Source organism: Ailuropoda melanoleuca, chromosome 13 (assembly GCF_002007445.2).
Source record: "Ailuropoda melanoleuca isolate Jingjing chromosome 13, ASM200744v2, whole genome shotgun sequence".
NCBI lineage: Eukaryota > Metazoa > Chordata > Mammalia > Carnivora > Ursidae > Ailuropoda > Ailuropoda melanoleuca.
The window spans coordinates 15,344,561-15,362,714 of NC_048230.1; the positions used below are offsets into that span (position 1 = coordinate 15,344,561).

Consider the following 18,154-nt stretch of genomic DNA (forward strand, 5'->3'; position numbering starts at 1 on the left):
CTGGGCCTGTCTCATTAAGGCCCCTGGATTCAGTGGCCACGAATAGCAGGGTAGCATTTGACTATGTGCAACAGAAAAAAGTGACTCTACTAGTTTAACCAAACTAGTTATTTTGGGGGGGCTTATTTTTTCAGTAAAACTGAAACTACGTGATGGGGGCTGGCGCAGCAGCTCTATGATGTCCTCGCTGCCCCAGGGACCCCCTTCTGTTCTTCTGCACCATCCTCACACGCGGCTTGAATTTGCATGCTCTTCTTGTCTCCTATCACAAGACAGGCGCTCTGCCTCTAGCAAGTTTACCTTCTGGGCAGACGGGAAAGACAAAAACGCACCGGAGGGGCGCCTGGGTGGCCCAGTCGTCAGTATCTGCCTTCGGCTCAGGGCGTGATCCCAGGGTCCTGGGATGGAGCCCCACGTCAGCCTCCTCCCCTAGGAGCCTGCTTCTTCCTCTCCCACTCCCCCTGCCTCTGTTCCCTCTCCACTGGCTGTCTCTCTCTCTGTCAAATTTAAAAAACATAAAATAAAATCTTAAAAAAAAAAAAAACAAACCTCACCTGAGTCTCATCCATCCCTTTGTATAAAGTATCCTGGTAATCTGTCCACCTACTTCTGCTTTCCTCTCACTGGGCAGAGCCAGCCATTCCTAGCAGCCAGGAAGTCGGAGAAGGCATCCTTAACTAGGCACACTGCACTCTGAACAAATTTAAGACTGACAGAATGAAGAGAATTTTTATATGTACAATGGACTATTATTCAGCCATTTGCAACAACATGGATGGACCTTGAGGGCACCATGCTAAGTGAGGTAAGTCAGACAAGGACAGAGAAATACCATATGATATCACTTGTATGTGGAATTTTAAAAAGCCCAACTCATAAAAACAGAGAATAGAATGGTGGTTACCAGGGTTCAGGAGATGGGAGAACTGGGAGACGTTTAAGGTTACAAACTTGCAACTAGTAAACAAGTTCTGGAGATTGCACAGCATAGTGATGATGATAACACTGTGTTATAAGCTTCAAAGTTGCTAAGAGACTCGATCTTAATTGCTCTCCCCATGAAAAAGAGATGACAACTATGTGAGATGAAAGAGGTGTTAGCTAGTGCTGCTATAGTAATTATAGTGCGGTGTCCAAGTGTAGCAAGCCAACACGTTGCACACTTTAAACTTACTCACTGTGATGTCTATTTTATCTCCATGAGAACACAAGAAGGGGACTGATACTGGACAGGCAACCAACACGCCATTGATACACCACTGATCCTGAATCTACAATTCTATTCCAGACCTCTGCACAGGCTGAAGGTGAGTTTACAGTCAGTCCCCTGCTGCCAGAGCAGTCTAGAGCTACACTCCCCGCTTTCGTTAGGGTCCAGCTTTGCTGATCTTTGACACCATCTGTTGTTAAGGCACACCTTCTCTGCCCTTTCCTTACAGGGTCTTTTTGATTCTCAAATACCTCTTCCTTTCTATTGCAAATCAAAAGCTATGGTTCCTAATGTTTCTTTCTCCTCCTCCTCCTTCTTTTTTTAAGTAGTGTCTGCAACCCCATACGGCCCTGAGATCCAAAGTAGCATGCCCTACCAGCTGAACCAGCCAGGTGCCCCATGTGCATTGTTTTAATAGCTCCAATCCTTCCTTTCTCCATTCATTCACTTAAAGTAGGCTCCGTGCCCAATGTGGGACTTGAGCTCATGACCCCGAGATCAAGAGACGCGTGCTCCTTGGACTGAGCTAGCCAGGCGCCCCTCTACAGGCATTTTTGATGTCCCTGGATGACTGGTGAAGGATCATACACTCAGTAAGATAGAGAAGAAAATCACAAGGATTAACATTTCAAAATATTATCTTGCTGTAGATAAAGAATGCTTGTGGCGGTACCTGTAAAGAGAAGCTAAGAGAAACATAAAGATGAATGACATGAACCATTATAAATCAATTTCATAGAATTACTCTGAGTCCAGAAAATGGGAACTATAAAATTTACATAAGTACCTGGAAAGTTGTTGTGGTTGTAGTTGTTTTATTTACTATTACTGGTTTATTAGAAAGGCTATGACTCAGGAACTGCCAAATGGAAGGAATGCAAAGGGCGGGGTGCGGAGTAAGGGGCATGTGGAGCTTCCCTGCCCTCTCTGAGGGTGTCACCTCCCAGCACTTCGTTCCGTTCAACAATCTGGAAGCTCCAATCACTGGAAAGTTTTCTATGCAATACTATTCAATGAAAAACAGGGTAGGGCATAAAATAGAAACACACGATGTTTAAAAACAGAACAGAATTAAATTCCGTAGGGATCAAAGTTGGGAGAGCTTATACTTCATCTTTCTAAACTGATTTCCTCCACCTGATTTTCAGGTGTCCATTTCATGAGGTTGGCGTAAAGAAGAAATAGCACAAACGACGCGTGTAAACACTCGGCCCAGCATTTCATACATGACAAGTGCTCAATAAATGTTGGTTGTTAGGATGGTATGGTAGTCAGAAATGCAAGCTGTAAGATGATAAGGTGTGAAGGGCAAATTTTTTTGCAAAATTATTTCAAGGTCAAACATTTTTAAGAAAAACAAAACTGTAAGAAAACTTGTTTCACGGGATGCCTGGGTGGCTCAGTCAGTTAAGCGTCTGCCTTCAGCTCAGGTCATGATCTCAGGGTCCTGGGATCGAGTCTTGTAGGGCTCCCAGCTCAGTGGGGAGCCTGCTTCTCCCTCCGACCTCCCCCCCCAACACACACTCATGCTCTCTCTTTCGAATAAAAAAATCTTTTAAAAAAAGAGAAAAGAAAACTTGTTTCATTTAATAAAACACCGAAGTGTCTGTGGATGACCTGATTAGAGTCCTGAGTATCTCCAAGACCTGACGGGCCAAGAAGCCCCCCCTCAAGACCCTAATGAAATAATGGAAACCACGCACCCACGTTTGGTTCCCAGCGAGGCTGATGTGGTTTGGAGTGCTGTTGGGGTACAGAGCTGACAGCCAAGGAAGAATTCTTGAGACATCTTTGGTGCAAAAGGTGGTTTTATAGGATACGACCTGGCAGAAAGGGCTGCCTTGGGATTGTGGGGAACAACTGATTATATACTTTGGGGTGGAGGGAAGTGAGACAAAGGGAAGTTCTAAAAGGACTTTCAGGGGCGCCTGGGTGGCACAGCGGTTAAGCGTCTGCCTTCGGCTCAGGGCGTGATCCCGGCGTTATGGGATCGAGCCCCACATCAGGCTCCTCTGCTATGAGCCTGCTTCTTCCTCTCCCGCTCCCCCTGCTTGTGTTCCCTCTCGCTGGCTGTCTCTATCTCTGTCAAATAAATAAATAAAATCTTTAAAAAAAAAATAAAAAATAAAAGGACTTTCATATGCTAAAGAAGACTCACAGGATACCGGAGACCTGGCGATTGTCAAGCTAAGGCTGTTTTCCCCTCCAGGAAAGCATTCACTTGAAGACAGTTGGGAGTTTCCTGCAGGAAGGTTCTACTCTGCCTGCCTCAAGTATTTGTCCAAGCGCTGCAGGTTATAAGGACATTTAATTTTATCTACGTTTCCTTCTGCCTTGTTTCCCACATCAGATCATGCTAAAGGTCAAGCAGGCAGAGCTCTCCAGGCGATACAAAGAAGGCGCACCAGGCAGGAGGGGATCCTGAGAGATGGGTGAAAGGGGAAGTACACGGTTTCTCGTAAAGACAGCCATTCGTGTCGGGGATGGACCGCATGGTGACGGGAAATTGACATCACTGAAGTCCCAGATGGACCTGGACATGTACTTCTCCACGTCTTCGGTAGGCTCCGTGCTCCCACCGTGATGCTCACAATTTAGTTCAGTTCAGCAAAGACTAAGTGAGCGCTCTCTGTGTGTCAGGCACCGACTGCGCCAGGGACTTGGGATGCAGGGACGAGTAAGACACTTTCCGTTCCCCTGAAGAGCTCACAGCCTGCGGGTGGAAACGGATAACAGTATTCTGGGGAGTCAGTCCTAAGTCAGAAGCTGCACCAGGTGACAGAGTCTTAGTCATCTGGGGACGACGCGGAGGTGAAGTCGGAGAGGACCCATCCAGGGAGTTGAAGTGCTCTAAGACAGAAGACAAATCCAGTTTAAGGCAGAGAAAGCTTTTAGCTCTGGCACATTCAGCCTACAACCTGCTTGAAGATCTACACCATGGCATGGATATGGACCTCCGTAAAGTCCAGCCTGGCAGCGGGCAGCCCTAAGTCACAGCACAGTTCCTTGCGAGCAACGCCTCCCTCTTGCTGTCACTGAAGACACTGCTCCGCTGAGCCCGCTTCAGGGAGTCTTATCTGCCACGAGAGTTGGAAGAAGAGTGGCACCCATAAGAAGACCAAGTTTCTGGAAGGAGGAAACGTGGCTAATTTTCATAAACAGATGAGGCAAAAAGTGGGTGTCGTCATGAAATGTTGAAATCCCAGCCAAAGCAAGTGCGTAGGTCGGAGCCTGCATCAGAGCCAACCCCAGTGGGCCAAGAATGCAGCTCGGGGGCCACACTGCACACTCCGGACGAGGCCCATCGGGTTCTTCCTCCGTCCCCACTGGATGCCAGTCAGCCAGCCATCTCAGGAACACTGACGGCCTGCCCTGTACCAGGGACACAAGGACACCATCCCAAGAAGCCTGAGGATTACAGGGTACAGGGAGAGAGCTAGGAAGGCAAGGGAGGGGACGCTTAACCTAGTCTGGGGGACCAGAGAAAGCGGGAGGGGGTCCTGTTTCTGCTGAGACCTGAAAGGTAAGGGAGGAAGGAGCCAGGTGGGGAGGAACAAGACGTATTTCAGCGAGAAGGGCACGTGACCAGTCCAGCGCTGGGTGTTGGGCTGAGGAGGGGAAATGCCTCTTCCCTAGTTCTGGTTGTGTCTTCCCTAAAGACTCTTGGCCTCTGGCCCTCCCTTAATCCTCCGCAGTGAGGAAGGGTGAGTTATTTGATGGGTATCTGTTTGCCACGGTCTCAGCCTGTTGACGGTGATGTGAGGTCACCCGCTGGGAATGCCTGGGGGCACTCACCTGGACCCCTACTACTGCTGCAGGCCTCCCCTCCTCCCACGGGAGCCAACCTGGCACTAGACTGCAAGATGCACCTCCCAGTGACCTTCAGGGAACCTTAACAACATGAGGTTTATGACCCACAAGCCCTGCAGCGTACACAGCAGCCTGAGGGCCCCGCCCAGAGGTCAGAGATAAGGAGAGTGCCCCCGACCTGGGATTCGGCCTTCCCTGGGTTGGGCGGGGGTGGGGGGGGGTGCTAGGGTTTCACGAGTTCACTTTTTACTGGTGAATTTAAAACAAGGTTCTGAAGATCGGACGCACTGCATAGCAATTAACAGTCAATTGTACTCTAAAGTTCAAAGTTGCTAAGAAACTAGATCTTAACCGTTTTCACCAGAGAAAAAAATTCTGTGACATGACAGAGTGTGGGCGAACGCTGTGAGGGTGCGCACAGTGCAACATACACATGTATCGAGCCAACATGTTGTGCACCTGGAGCCTACGTGATGCTGTGTATCAGTTACACCTCGGTGAAGAGAAGAAAAGGAAACACTTAAAAAAATAACATATAAGAGCGAGAATTAGAGCACGGGACGGGAGAGGCAGGGTCCGTCGCGTGGCCAGTTCTGTGGGTCCCCCAGGGCTCTCTGAGGGGAGCTTCATGGATGGGGCAGCCTGGCTGGCTGGCTGTGTGTGGAGCCGGCGGCACGTTTACTGGAGACGGAGGCCTCTGAGATGGATGCCTTGGTGATCGCAGGCTTGGTTAATGGCAGGGCTTGTGTTACAGTCTAAAAGCTAACTGCCAGGTACTGACGCTAGCATATCATTCAATGTGTAGCACAGGAAACAGAAAGCTCTCCAGATGTTTTGGGTAGGAAAGGACGCAACAGGTATCCATGCTCGCATCACTGGAAAGACTGGAAGCGGGGGAAGAGCTGGCTCGAGGACAAGGTCTCCAGGGTGACTCCGAAAGCCCAGGAGAAATGGCCCACAAGCGGAGCTATACCACGGAGCCCTGCGCTGGACTGACCGAATGCAGACCGCCAGGGCTGCAAGGCAGGGACCCGGAGACCTTAGTCAGGAAGCTGACACAACAGCTCGATAGGCCCCACGGATGGGTGCTGGAAAGTTGCCGCAGGAAAACCTCACCCTGACTGGCCGGCAACAACAACAACAACAACAAAAATCAAAAGGGGCCACCCATCAGATGTGCACCTGTTTCCAACCAGAACCATAGCTACGAAGGAGTCTGTGACTCCAGTTTTTGGCTTTCTGACCTCTGTAGTCAGGAAGGTGACTTTGAGGGTGGGCTGGAGGTTGGAAGAGCTGAGCCACCGCACTTGTCACAGTGGTCGTGACTGGTAGATCCAATCTAGCAGAGGTTCTGGATCTCGGGACCTGGTTTTTCTTTCTCTCTCTCTACTGGGACGAGTGGGAGGCGGTGACTGCCCTACACATGCCACCTTTCCCTTAGATGGGCTAGTCCAAGGTCAAGGTTGGGGATTGGGCGATAGCAAGCGGGTTTGGACTCAAACACTAAGCTATGTCTTCCACTCTATTTCGATTTTCTTACCTGCTGACTTTGTTTTTTGGGTTTTTTTTTTTCCAATTGTTTCAGAATGTGGGTAGGGAAGAATACAATTTATAGGGTCCTCCCAAAAACCCATCTTCTTTTTTATTTTTTAATATTTTATTTATTCATTTGCCAGAGAGAGGGAGAGAAAGCACAAGCAGAGGGGAGCGGCAGGCAGAGGGAGAAGCAGGCTCCCCACCGGGCAGGGAGCCCAATGCGGGACTTGATCCTAGGACCCTGGGGTCATGACCTGAGCTGAAGGCAGGTGCCCAACCGAGCCACCCAGGCATCCCCAAAACCCATCTTCTAATACGCTGCAGTGCAAAGAGCTGGGGATAGACAGACATCAATTGAGACTGAAGAGGATGATTCTATTAGGTCTTCTGGGTCTACTAAGGATAGTGGATTTGAACATAAGGCCATGAAAAAGTCATAGAGAAGCATATTTGAAGGGACGACCCTAAAGTTAAAACGCGTTAAATGGACAAAGCAGCAAAACAAGGAGAAACTCATTGCAGGAAGTACAATGAGTTGGTTTCCTTACTCTGCCCCTCGTGGGCTGTGTGACCTCTGCATCCCAGTCTCTTCATCTGTAAACTGGACATAATTAAATCTTTATCTCAGGAGAACGAAAAGGGAACACTGCCTGGGATGATCCTTGCCAGAAAAAGGTCGACTCTGAATCCAAATCCAACACTGGAATCACTAATGAAGCAAGTTCACAAAATGAATTTGGATGAAAACAGAGTAACGTAAAGCACCCTCTCTCTGAAACCAAACCCCAAACACTGAGTTGGCTTGAGAGTATTTGAAACTTTATACGGCAGTTACACACTTATATTCCGGATTTGCCACTCATAGCTGTGGGACCACGGCCAAGTTATGGGATCTTTCCCAGCCTAGGTTTTCTCTTCTTTAAAATGGCAAAAAATTACTGTACTTCACTTCAGAAGCCTTCGGGAATTAGATGAGAAAATCCACCCACAGCATCTAGTATAGAATAAACGTCCAGAGGCTGCGATACGGTGCTCACGGCACCGATTGTTAATCGGGGCCACACCGTCAGAGGAGCAGGTGTGAGACACAGCTCCTCCCTTCAAGGCAGGAATGCAGTGCGGTGCAGAGTGAGCGGAAGCCGTTCTTGGGGGCCGCACCACCATCCCTCCACTTGTAAGATGGACTGCAAGTCGGGCAGGTGTCAGGACAGATGCACAACAGCCTGGTGAGCTCAGCCTTCCCCCACAGGAGTGTGGGGCGTGTGGGGAGTGAGGAGAGCCCACAGGGCCACACATCACCATGCTTTCTCCACTGACCCCCCTCCTGATGAGAAGACATCTGAGGTGAGGAAAGACAGAACTATGAGAAGACCGAGTGTCGACCCACCACGACAGCTGGCTTCTAAATGATTCCCGATGACAGTCAGCTCCTGGTACTCATGGCCTTGCATCATCCCCTCTGCCTGAGCGCAGGCTGGACCTGCCGACTTGCTCCTAAAGAACAGAATAGGGTGTTGAGATGGCACTTTCGAGATCAGTCATAAAACACAGTGACCCGACGGGGCGCCTGGGTGGCTCAGTCGTTAAGCGTCTGCCTTCGGCTCAGGGCGTGATCCCAGAGTCCTGGGATCGAACCCCACATCAGGCTCCACCCCTGGGAGCCTGCTTCTTCCTCTCCCACTCCCCCTGCTTGTGTTCCCTCTCTCGCTGGCTGTCTCTATCTCTGTCGAATAAATAAATAAAATCTTAAAAAAAAAAAAAAAAAGACGGTGACCCTGATCTTGCCTGAACTCTGACTCCTCTCTGCTTGCTCTGATGAAGCAAGCTGCCACACTGTGAGCTGTCCGAGGGAGATGTTCCCCGGGCAAGCAGCTGGGCGAGACCCTCAGTCCAGCAGCCTCTGAGGAACTGAATCTTGCTGACAACCTCACCAGTGAGCTTGGAAGCAGGTCCTTCCCCACTGGAGCCTTGAGGTCTCAACTGCAGCCCCAGCCAACACCTTGCTGGCAGCCTCGTGAGAGACCCTCAAGTACAGGACCCAGCTAAGCCATGCCCAGGTTCTTGACCCACACAAGCTATCAGATAATAAATGCTGTAAGTCACAGTTTATGGGTAACTTATTATGCAGCAATAGATAACTAGTACGCCCAGCAAATGAGAAGTCCCTAAGTCTCTCTGAACTAGGCTTCTTTCCCAAAGTGGTTGGTCCATCCAGGAAACACAACAAAATCTGAGTGCTTCTGACGTCAGTGGGCCACAGGGAATACGTTCCCGGTAATTACTGCCTAAGCTGCCAGCATCCCCCTCCCTCAGGCAGCAGAAAGACCATTTAGATCCACGACACCCCATCTTCCTGAGTAAGAACTCAGCGGACAGTCTAAGAAGTAACCAGATGAACTGGGTGGGATATTAGAGGATTCCCATTACCACCCTCATTCAAACAGAGGTAGGCACAAAAAAGCAAACACACGAACATGAAAAACACCCACAAAAACCGAAACTCAACTAAAAGGGAGGAAGTTAATGAAAGATACAAAAGTTAGATGAGGAACATTCCTTCGAAGGTTTGTACTAGGAAACTCTAAATACTTTGCTCCTTCTCAAGGAGGTTAGAGCAAACACAGAGTCCAGGAAACAGGAAACGAAGAAGCAGACAAGAAGACATCAGTCAGAAGGTGGAACAGCAGCAGCATAACTGGGGAAAATAAGGCAAATGATAATTACAGAAAATAAAAGCACTTTAGAAATGTCAAAACTTGACCAAATTTGGAGCACCTGGCTGGCTCAGTTGGAAGAACATACAACTCTTTATCTCAGGGTTGAGTTCAAGCCACACATTGTGTGTAGACGTGACTTAAATAAAGAAAACTTAGGGGCGCCTGGGTGGCTCAGTTGGTTGGGCATCTGCCTTCAGCTCAGGTCATGATCCCGGCGCCCTGGCATCAAGCCAACATCAGGCCCCCTGCTCAGCAGGGGCCCTGCTTCTCCCTCTCCCTCTCCCCCGCTCGTACTCTCTCACTCTCTCTCTCTCAAATAAAATCTTTAAAAATAAATAAACTTAAAAAAAATCGACCAAACAAAATTGACCAGAGTTTACCAAAAATTGAAGTAGTGATGTTAATGTAGTCTTGCTTTTCCAGCTTTTTCTTTTTTTTTTTTTAAGACTTTTTAATTTATTTACTTGACAGAGAGAGAAACAGCCAGCGAGAGAGGGAACACAACCAGGGGTGTGGGAGAGGAAGAAGCAGGCTCCCAGCACAGCAGGGAGCCCAACACGGAGCTTGATCCCAGGACCCTGGGATCACGCCCTGAGCTGAAGCAGACTCTTAACGACTGAGCCACCCAGGCGCCCCTTCCCAGCTTTTCCTGAGATATAATTGACACATTGTGTGAGTTTCAGGTGTACAGTGTATTGATTTGATACATTTATAAGTTGCAAAATGATTAGCACCATAGTGCTTACCACCTGCTGTTGGAGTCTTAGTTAAAAGTACCCAGAATGAGGGGCACCTGGGGTAGCACAGTCGTTAAGCATCTGCCTTTGGCTCAGGGCGTGATCCCGGCGATCTGGGATCGAGCCCCACATCAGTCTCCTCTGCTGGGAGCCTGCTTCTTCCTCTCCCACTCCCCCTGCTTGTGTTCCCTCTCTCCCTGGCTGTGTCTCTGTCAAATAAATAAATAAAATCTTAAAAAAAAAAAAAGTACCCAGAATGAAAACCGAAGGACAAATAAGTGGAAAAAAAGAACTTGAAACAAAATTCAAATACACAGAGGAAAACATTGCTGAACTGAAGATCTGAACCTGGGAATCAAAAAGCTCACTAAAGGGGCGCCTGGGTGGCTCAGTTGGTTAAGTGCTTGATTCTTGATCTCAGCTCAGGTCATGATCTCAGGGTTGTGAGATGGTGCCCCCTGTCGGGATCTGTGCTCAGCTCGGACAGTGCTTGAGATTCTCTCGCTCCCTCTCCCTTTGCCCTTCCCCCCTTCTCTCTCTCTCTCTAAAAACAAAACAAAACAAAACAAACCCCAAATTAAAACAGCAAAGTACTATCTGAAGTTATCAATCTATAAGATTAAACAAAGAAGCATACAGCAACCCGGTATCAAAATTAACTGTTTATAAAATTAAAAAAAAAACAGTCAAGTTGGTTTCCAATTTCTCAGCAACAGCTGATGCCAACAATGAGGGCGAGATGCGACCCAGGGCTCTGCCGCTGAGTAAGTTGCTGCTCACATGTGCAGAACAGAAAGGCGTTATCTCACATGCACATTCCAGGTGTGGGAACTCTGAATCCATTAAAGAATAACTGAATCTAATTTATGGTATCGGTCAGGATTCGATCAGAGCAGTGGAACTGTGTGCATTCACGTGCATGTGTGTGTGTGTGTGTGTGTGTGTGTGTGTGTGTAGGGATTTGACTCCTGCAGTGTGGGAGCTGGGTTGGCAGTCTTCCTAAGGCTGGTGCCTTCAAAATGTGATGCTGGGGATTGAGGGCCACCAGGCCAGCAGTCAGGAAGGGACAGGAGACATAAAGTAGAGAAAGCACAAGGGCAATCTGAATCCTGTCAGCTGGAGTCCACGAGGACAGTCCACGGGGCAGAAACTCATGCCAGCAGGGCCCTCCTCACAGGGCTAAGCACACGCACCTGGCCCAAGAGACAGAGATGCTGTGGGGGGATCCACAGGAAGGTGGGGCCATGGCAGGCCTGGCTGCTATTGAGCTGAGCCGGCAGATACATGACAGAATGTTGGAGCTAAAATTGGCTGCTGGTCTCATTTTCATCCTCCAGATCTCCATGAGAATTTCTAGTCTTTTGGGCCATTCTAATCAAAAACATACAGGAAAGGTAATTCTGGAAAATATAATCTGGACTACGCAAGTGGGAACATTACAAAGACCCCACGGTCCATCCCTTTTTGACTTGGCACCTGTACACATCGCCTTAAACCACACTCTCCAAAGAAAGACAGTAGCAAAATCACACTTCTGAATAACATGACACAATATCCCCCGTATGGCCGAAAGCACACTGACCTTCTCCCCAGAACAACAGCAGGGTCCCTTGCTTGTCTTTGAAGAATGTGCATTCTTTTCCGAGCTGGTTCATACTCCCTTTTTGACATCTTAAAATTTAAATACTTACATATAGAGTTATTTCTTATGAGCACATATTAAATTAGAAGATAAAGGGTTGAGAGATGAGAGAAAAGAATTGTTTAATATTTATTAAAATATATTCACATCACGATAAGGAAGAAACACTCATATCTATCACAGTCTGTGTTCTACCACAGGTCATGAGGTCACAGCTAGTGTTTATAACTACCACCATTCACTACTTATTCCATAGTTCTTTTGTCCTCAGCAAGGACCTCAGTTCATCATAGTTCCCCACCTAGTGGAATGACCCAAACCTTGTGGAGGGTGTGGGCCATTACCAGTATAAATTGGGTTATTATTGTTTTCCTTTGACTTTAATCAGGGGCTATGGAAGTACTATAAGGTACTGCAAAGGATCTCGGGCATTCTCCCACCTTATCCCCACTGTGTGGTAACAACCCAATTTCTCATTGATAGTCAGGATCAGTCGTCCCAGCCAGTACCTTGCCTGTTTATTCAGTGCCCAAAGACACCAGATGGCAGCTTCCAGCTCCATTTCAAGGCTAATCCTTGCTGTGTCTCCTGGTGAAAGCATTTCTCCCTTTATAACTAAGACTTCTAGACCAGCAGAGAGGCTAATGTTGCAGGAATGGGAAGCAAAAATTTGACTATTGGATCAACGGGGCTGATAGGGAGAGGAGTGACTTTCATTTTTATGTCTTGATCCCTGGACTCCTGGACCCAGGGTGTGGGAGAAGCACGGCGTTGATTTAAAGCATATACCACGTGCCCTAGGACATTGCCTCAGCCCTGCAAGGTATCGCCACCTAGCTGATACTGTAACCGAATCTTCAGTCATTCAGCCATGTGTGAGGGCAGTTGCTTCAAGATGATGGGGGAACATGGTAAGACCAGTGAATGCCAAGGGCATGAACCCACTTCTGCCTTTCGTTGGCTGTGAATACCATTATGGCGGATGATACGTTCTCTAAGGCCGCAGATGGCGGTTTTGGCAGAAGCCCTGTGGGCAGGGAAGGCAAATCTATGTCCAGAGCAAGTGTCAATTCCAATAAGAACAACTTGCTGCCTTTTTCATAATGAAAGTGGTCCAATGTAATCAGCCTAACACCAGGTAGCTGGCTGATCCCTTCGGGCAATGGCGCCGTGTCAGGGGCTCAGTGTGTCTCTTGTGCTGGCAGATCAGGCACTCGGCAGCAGCTGCAGTCAGGTCAGTCTGGGTGAGCACAAGTCCACTGCTGTCACTATGGCCACTTCGGTTGGCATTGAGTCCACAGGAGTTGCTGGGGAAGGAGGCTGTCGGATGTCTACGGAGTGGGTCATTCCATCCATCTGGTTATTAAAGTCTTCCTCTACCCTTTGGCGAGCATTCATAGGGAACACAAGTTAGCTTCGTGTTCTGTCATTCAAAGGCCTATCCTCCTACCTCTTCCTCAGGCCTTTTGATTTTTCAGTTGTGTCCTTTCCAAGTCCAACTACCCAGCCAAACAATGATTTGGTGCAGACCCTTTCTTCTGACCATCTCTCCTTCCAGGCAAAATGAACAAACAAGTACATTGTTCCAAGTTCTGTCCACTGGGAGGATTTCCACTCCCTGACCACTCTCAGGTGATGCATGCCCACCACGCAGAGTTCCCAGACTTCCTCCCCCCGTGAACCGTCACAGGGAATTGCCCATGAAGGCATGGGTGTGGGCTGCGAGAGAATGTAATGTAGCAGGAAGAGGGCTTTGGGCATCTTGGAATTGGTGACAGGACCTTAGGGCAGGAGAAGATTGACTTCCTCGGGCAGGGATGGAAGGGCTGCGTCTAGTGGCAAAAAAGGTTTGAGGTCCCTAGCTTCACTGGAATCTGCCCTTGTGGCCATCCTAACGTACCAACTCCGATTCCTTCCTAAGTAATACTCTAACTTCTTTTCCTTTTTTTTTTTTTTTTTTTAAATTAGGCTCCAAGCCCAGCATGGGGTTTGAACTCAGGACCCTGAGATCCAGAGTCACATACTCTATCAACTGAGCCAGCCAGGTGCCCCCTAACACCCTAACTTCTAATGAAAGAAATCCTGTGAGGCTGGGAATTCATTTGTGTTGTCATTCAATGCCAGAAGGACTCACAAGACTCGGTAAGTAGTTACACTCATGGCTACATTTTCTTCCAGCAAAGGACACCCAGCAGAAGCGGCAAGAGAACAAGACGCACTGGTGGGGTCCAGCGGGATCCAGCATAAGCCTGTCACGTTTTTCCATGTCCAAGAGCACACGGGAGTGCTTCACCAAATAGCGAACCACGGGTAAGTGCGGGGTGCCCCTGCCCAAGGAGGCCGGCTTTAGTCTCAGGTCCGAGGGAGCTGGTCATGTAGACATAACCCACTATTTTTTTTTAATTTAAATTCAATCAGCCAACATACAGCACAGTATTAGTTTCAGATGCACGACCCGCTGTGAACACTCCCCTCATGTTCCACAGGGGGGCTCTGGGTTTGGTTTTCAGTATCTTGGCCCCACAAACAGAAGCCACAGTGCTTCCTTCAAGGTCATCACAGAGGCCATGACATCCCTTCTGCAGACGGTGAGCTGCAAAGTAAAACTTAAAGGTCCTGGTTTTTAAATTAAAGGCATCATTTTAATTTTAAAGAGAAGTTACAATTCTTTGACTAAACAATTGCGCCTTTAGGAATTTATGTAAGAAAATAATAAGGATGTGTCCAAAGCCAGAACTGTCAGCATGACTCTCCAGAGCACTGTCTCTAGCAGTGACACACTGGACATTGCTCACACACAACACTTGTGCACTTTGAACGTAATTTTGCATCGTGCATTGTGGTACATCCACAAAATGGAATGCTCAGCAGCTATTAAAAATGTCACAGGAGAACATTTATTGACATGAAGAGGTGTTTAGGACAAGCTGATATATGACTCATGTAGTCAAACAACATACAGTAATGATTCCACTTTTGTAAAAAATATATATGCATAGATAGCAAAAAAAGGCTTGCAAGGATGGACACTAAACTGGTAACGGAGCTTCCCAGGGAAGGGAGTAAACGAGTGTTTATTTTGTTTACCGGTATTTCTCTTTTCCCCATAAATCACATGATTTACTTTTGCAATACCAAAATGTCAACCTATTTCAACCCTTCATTTTGATTAAAACAAATCTGTTGGGAAAAAAATGGGGGGTTTTCAGAAGCAGAAATGAATTCCAAGTTGCCGTGGGGGCAGCGAGTCTGTTCTCTGGAGAAGCGGGCAGGAGCCTTCATGGCGCTGGCAGGCCGGGTTCCGCGGGACAGCGGCGCCCCTTAAGTGTCAGGGTTCTCGCTCCAGCCCCCATGCCCTGGGGCCAAACAACTCCCCGCAGGTCCGTCCTAATCTTGCTGAGTCACCATCCTCATCATCTTCAGAGCCATGTCCCCTTGGTCAGAAGGAACCTGGAACCAAACAGTATCTGAGCCCACGCTCCTGGTTCTGGGTCCAGGGGCAACATGCTGAGACCCTGCTCCCAGGAGGAGTGTGGGCTCCGAGACAGCAGCCTGGGAGGGACATCTGCACCCGAGCGTGCCCCTTACGGGAGGGTTCCATGTCTGAAATGACCCCTGTGCGGGACAAAAGCTCATCAGGTTGCAGGGGTCTAAAGAAGTTAGCATTTAGGACAGAACCTGCCGCTCCATTTGGGGCTGATCTGTTGATTTACTTATTTATTTTTAGAGAGAGCGAGCGATCGAGAGCGGGGAGGGGTGGAGGCACAGGGAGGGAGAGAATCCCAAGCAGACTCACCGCTGAGGGCAGAGCCTGACTTGGGGCTCGGTCCCATGATCCTGCGATCCCGACCTGAGCCGAAATCAAGACTCGGACACTTAACTGCCTGAGCCCCCCCAGGCATCCCTGTTGATTTCCTTATATGACCTGTGCTTATGTTACCAGGACCTAGCCTGTTCAAGAAAGGGAAGGGTCTGAACATTTTAAAGGATTCTCTGGGAATAGAGTACAAAATAGCCAAGAGGGAAGGGAACAGCAAATCTGTCAACAGATACAACAAACAAGTAAGATGCTTTGTTTGGGCGGCATCCCATTTTGGCATTATTGTTATTATTCAATTTTCTTTTGTTTTTCCTTTAGATTTTTCAAATAGGTTCCACACCCAACATGGGGCTCGAACTCATGACCCTGACATCAAGAGTCACATGCCCTACTGCCTGAGCCAGCCAAATGCCCCATCCCTTACATTTTTCAAATAATTCCTTTATAAACCCCCTTCCCACACACCGTTGAAAAGGGGAGGGACAGAGGCCTCAGTTTCTCCTCCACAAAGATGGGCGTCCAGTTGACGGCCCCAAGTTCTGAACCTCCATGGCTCCATAATTCTCTACGGCACCCTGCTGGCCCCAACCCTCTTGCCCAGCAAGGTCCCCTGGAAGCACAGGCACAGTGGGGTATATACCAAAAAGACATTTCATCAACTAAAGGGGAAGTGGTTGGGGAGAATTTAATAAGAGTTTCCAGGAGCTAGTTTAAGGCTACCCTAACCGATGTCTTGGTTCTTTCCGCGACAAGCCAGAGGAAATGGGGCTGAACTCCAGCCCAGGAGCGAGAGCATGCGCTCTCCTTCCTCTCCTCTCCTCCTTCCCTTCCCACCTGCCCCCGCAGGGACCCTTCTCACAGCGCTGCGCCCTGAGACGTCCTACTAGCTTCCTGCCTAGTTGATACTGAGGGTACTCAGAATACTTAAACCCTAATGGGGAGGCGCCTGGGTGGCCCAGGCCGTTCAGCGGCTGCTTTCAGCTCAGGTCATGATCCCAGAGACCTGGGATCGAGCCCTGCATTGGGCTCCCTGCTCAGCAGGGAATCCCTCTCCTCCCCCCGCCAGCTCATGTGCTCCCAAGTGCACACGCACCCGCGCATGCTCTCTGTCTCTGTCTCTCTCTCTCTCTGTCTTAAATACATAAATAAAATCTTAAAAAAAAAAAAAGCGCCCTAACGAAATGCCCTCCTAACCCTGCTGCCTTGTTCATGGTCCCTTCAGATCAAGTTTCTTAGCAGGGCAGGCTACTTCCTTCCGGTTTCTGAGAGGACGTTGTCCTCCTCCCTCATTGCTCATTCATCAGCTCCACCTTTCCATGCTGGCTTCCGGGCTTGCCCCTGCACTGAGAGCGCCACGAGTACTACAAGCACTAGGAATACCGCTGTGCCCAAACCACTGCTGACACTTCGCTCCTTTATCTGAGTTGGTGGCAGCTTGGGACACCAGTGGCCTCTGGGGACTTTGCAGGTGCCCACGTCCCTGGCCTCCCTCCTGCTTTTCTGGCTGCCTTTTCTCAACTCTCATTTGCAGGTCCTTCTTTCACTTCCTGCCTGTTAAATACTGGGGTACCCAGGCCCATCCCTGGCCCTTTTTATGTTCGGCTCCCAAATCTCTCTCTCCAAGAACAAACATCTGACTCCGGATCACGCATACACAGCGTACCAAGTCCTGCCCGTTCTCCCTTCTGACAGGTCATCAATCTCCTCTGCTTCTCCCCCTCCCGGATTACTACACGAGCGCCTCAGAGGGGCGCCTGGGTGGCTCAGTCAGCGGGGCGTCTGTCTTCGGCTCAGGTCATGATCCCAGGACCCTGGGATGGAGGGAGCCTGCTTCTCCCTCTGCCTGCCGCTCTCCCTGCTTGTGCTCTCTCTCTGTCGAATAAATATATAAAATCTTAAAAAAAAAAAAAAGTGCCTTAGATTGGCTCTTTGTCCCAGTCTCATCCCAGGCCCTTTGCTGCTAGAATGCCGTTTCTTAGACAAACTGGCAATTTTACTCCTTTGCTTTAAGACCCTCGAGGGCACGCCGTTGCTTTCAGGATACAGGCAAGCTCCCTAATGAGGTATCCCCAGCTCATCTCTCGCCAGGGCCCCTGAGGCTCCTCTGGACCTATCCATGCAGTTCGTTCTCCTACGCCTCCCCTTGCCAGCTAATACCCCTAAGGAGCTGAGTTCTGGAGAGGGCACTTCAGTTCCTGCTGAAATCTCTCTTAGCATCTCCTTGGCCATCCGAGTAAACATGCTCCGTAAGCTTGATGGACAAACGGAGTTTAAAGGCCAGTTTTCTCGGCAGACCACACCCCGCAGCCCCTTCTCTATGGAGATTCTGTCCTAAGCACCAGGCTCTCAAGCGGAGAGAGCTGCCCAGAGGGCACCTTACCACACCTCCCTAAGAATCTCCTCCAGGCAACCGCTGTCCTGGGAAGAACAGAGACCCTGCATTTAAGTGGCCAGACCAAAGTCTAACCGTGAGGGAAGCAGCTGACCGCTTGGGCAGCTCTGCAGGTGTCTGCGTGCGTACGTGCAGTGGACTCATCCCTCCAGAATGTCCCTCAGCCCACGGACAGCCACTTGGTCAACCCACAACCTAAGGGGAGGTAGTGTGTTCGCTTAGCAAATGCAGGAGCGAGACAACCTCATCTTTGCACACAAAGCCTCTTCCAAACTGGAATTCTGGAAGCT

The 18,154-nt window shown here is 49.0% G+C and overlaps 1 protein-coding gene and 1 long non-coding RNA gene across 12 annotated transcripts in view; one reads left to right on the forward strand and one right to left on the reverse strand.

Moving 5' to 3' along the window:
- Nucleotides 1–18,154, forward strand: part of LOC105236003 — a 71,224-nt gene that overhangs the window by 49,145 nt on the left and 3,925 nt on the right. For 7 of the 10 annotated variants that reach the window (XR_004619813.1, XR_004619819.1, XR_004619820.1 and 4 more), the window contains 3 exons: nucleotides 632–805; nucleotides 1,205–1,307; nucleotides 13,831–14,166. This is a non-coding gene — a long non-coding RNA (uncharacterized LOC105236003). Of the gene's footprint in view, nucleotides 1–631; nucleotides 806–1,204; nucleotides 1,308–13,620; nucleotides 14,167–18,154 lie in introns of those variants that run through there. The other 3 variants (XR_004619822.1, XR_004619815.1, XR_004619818.1) reach the window with 3 other exon arrangements.
- SCPEP1 (serine carboxypeptidase 1) overlaps nucleotides 14,273–18,154 on the reverse strand; it is a 45,523-nt gene continuing 41,641 nt past the window's right edge. For both annotated transcript variants that reach the window (XM_034641248.1, XM_019795741.2), the window contains exon 13: nucleotides 14,273–15,102. In XM_034641248.1, the coding sequence (XP_034497139.1) occupies nucleotides 15,040–15,102 (63 nt within the window). In that variant the 3' untranslated portion in view covers nucleotides 14,273–15,039. The remainder of the gene's footprint in view (nucleotides 15,103–18,154) is intronic.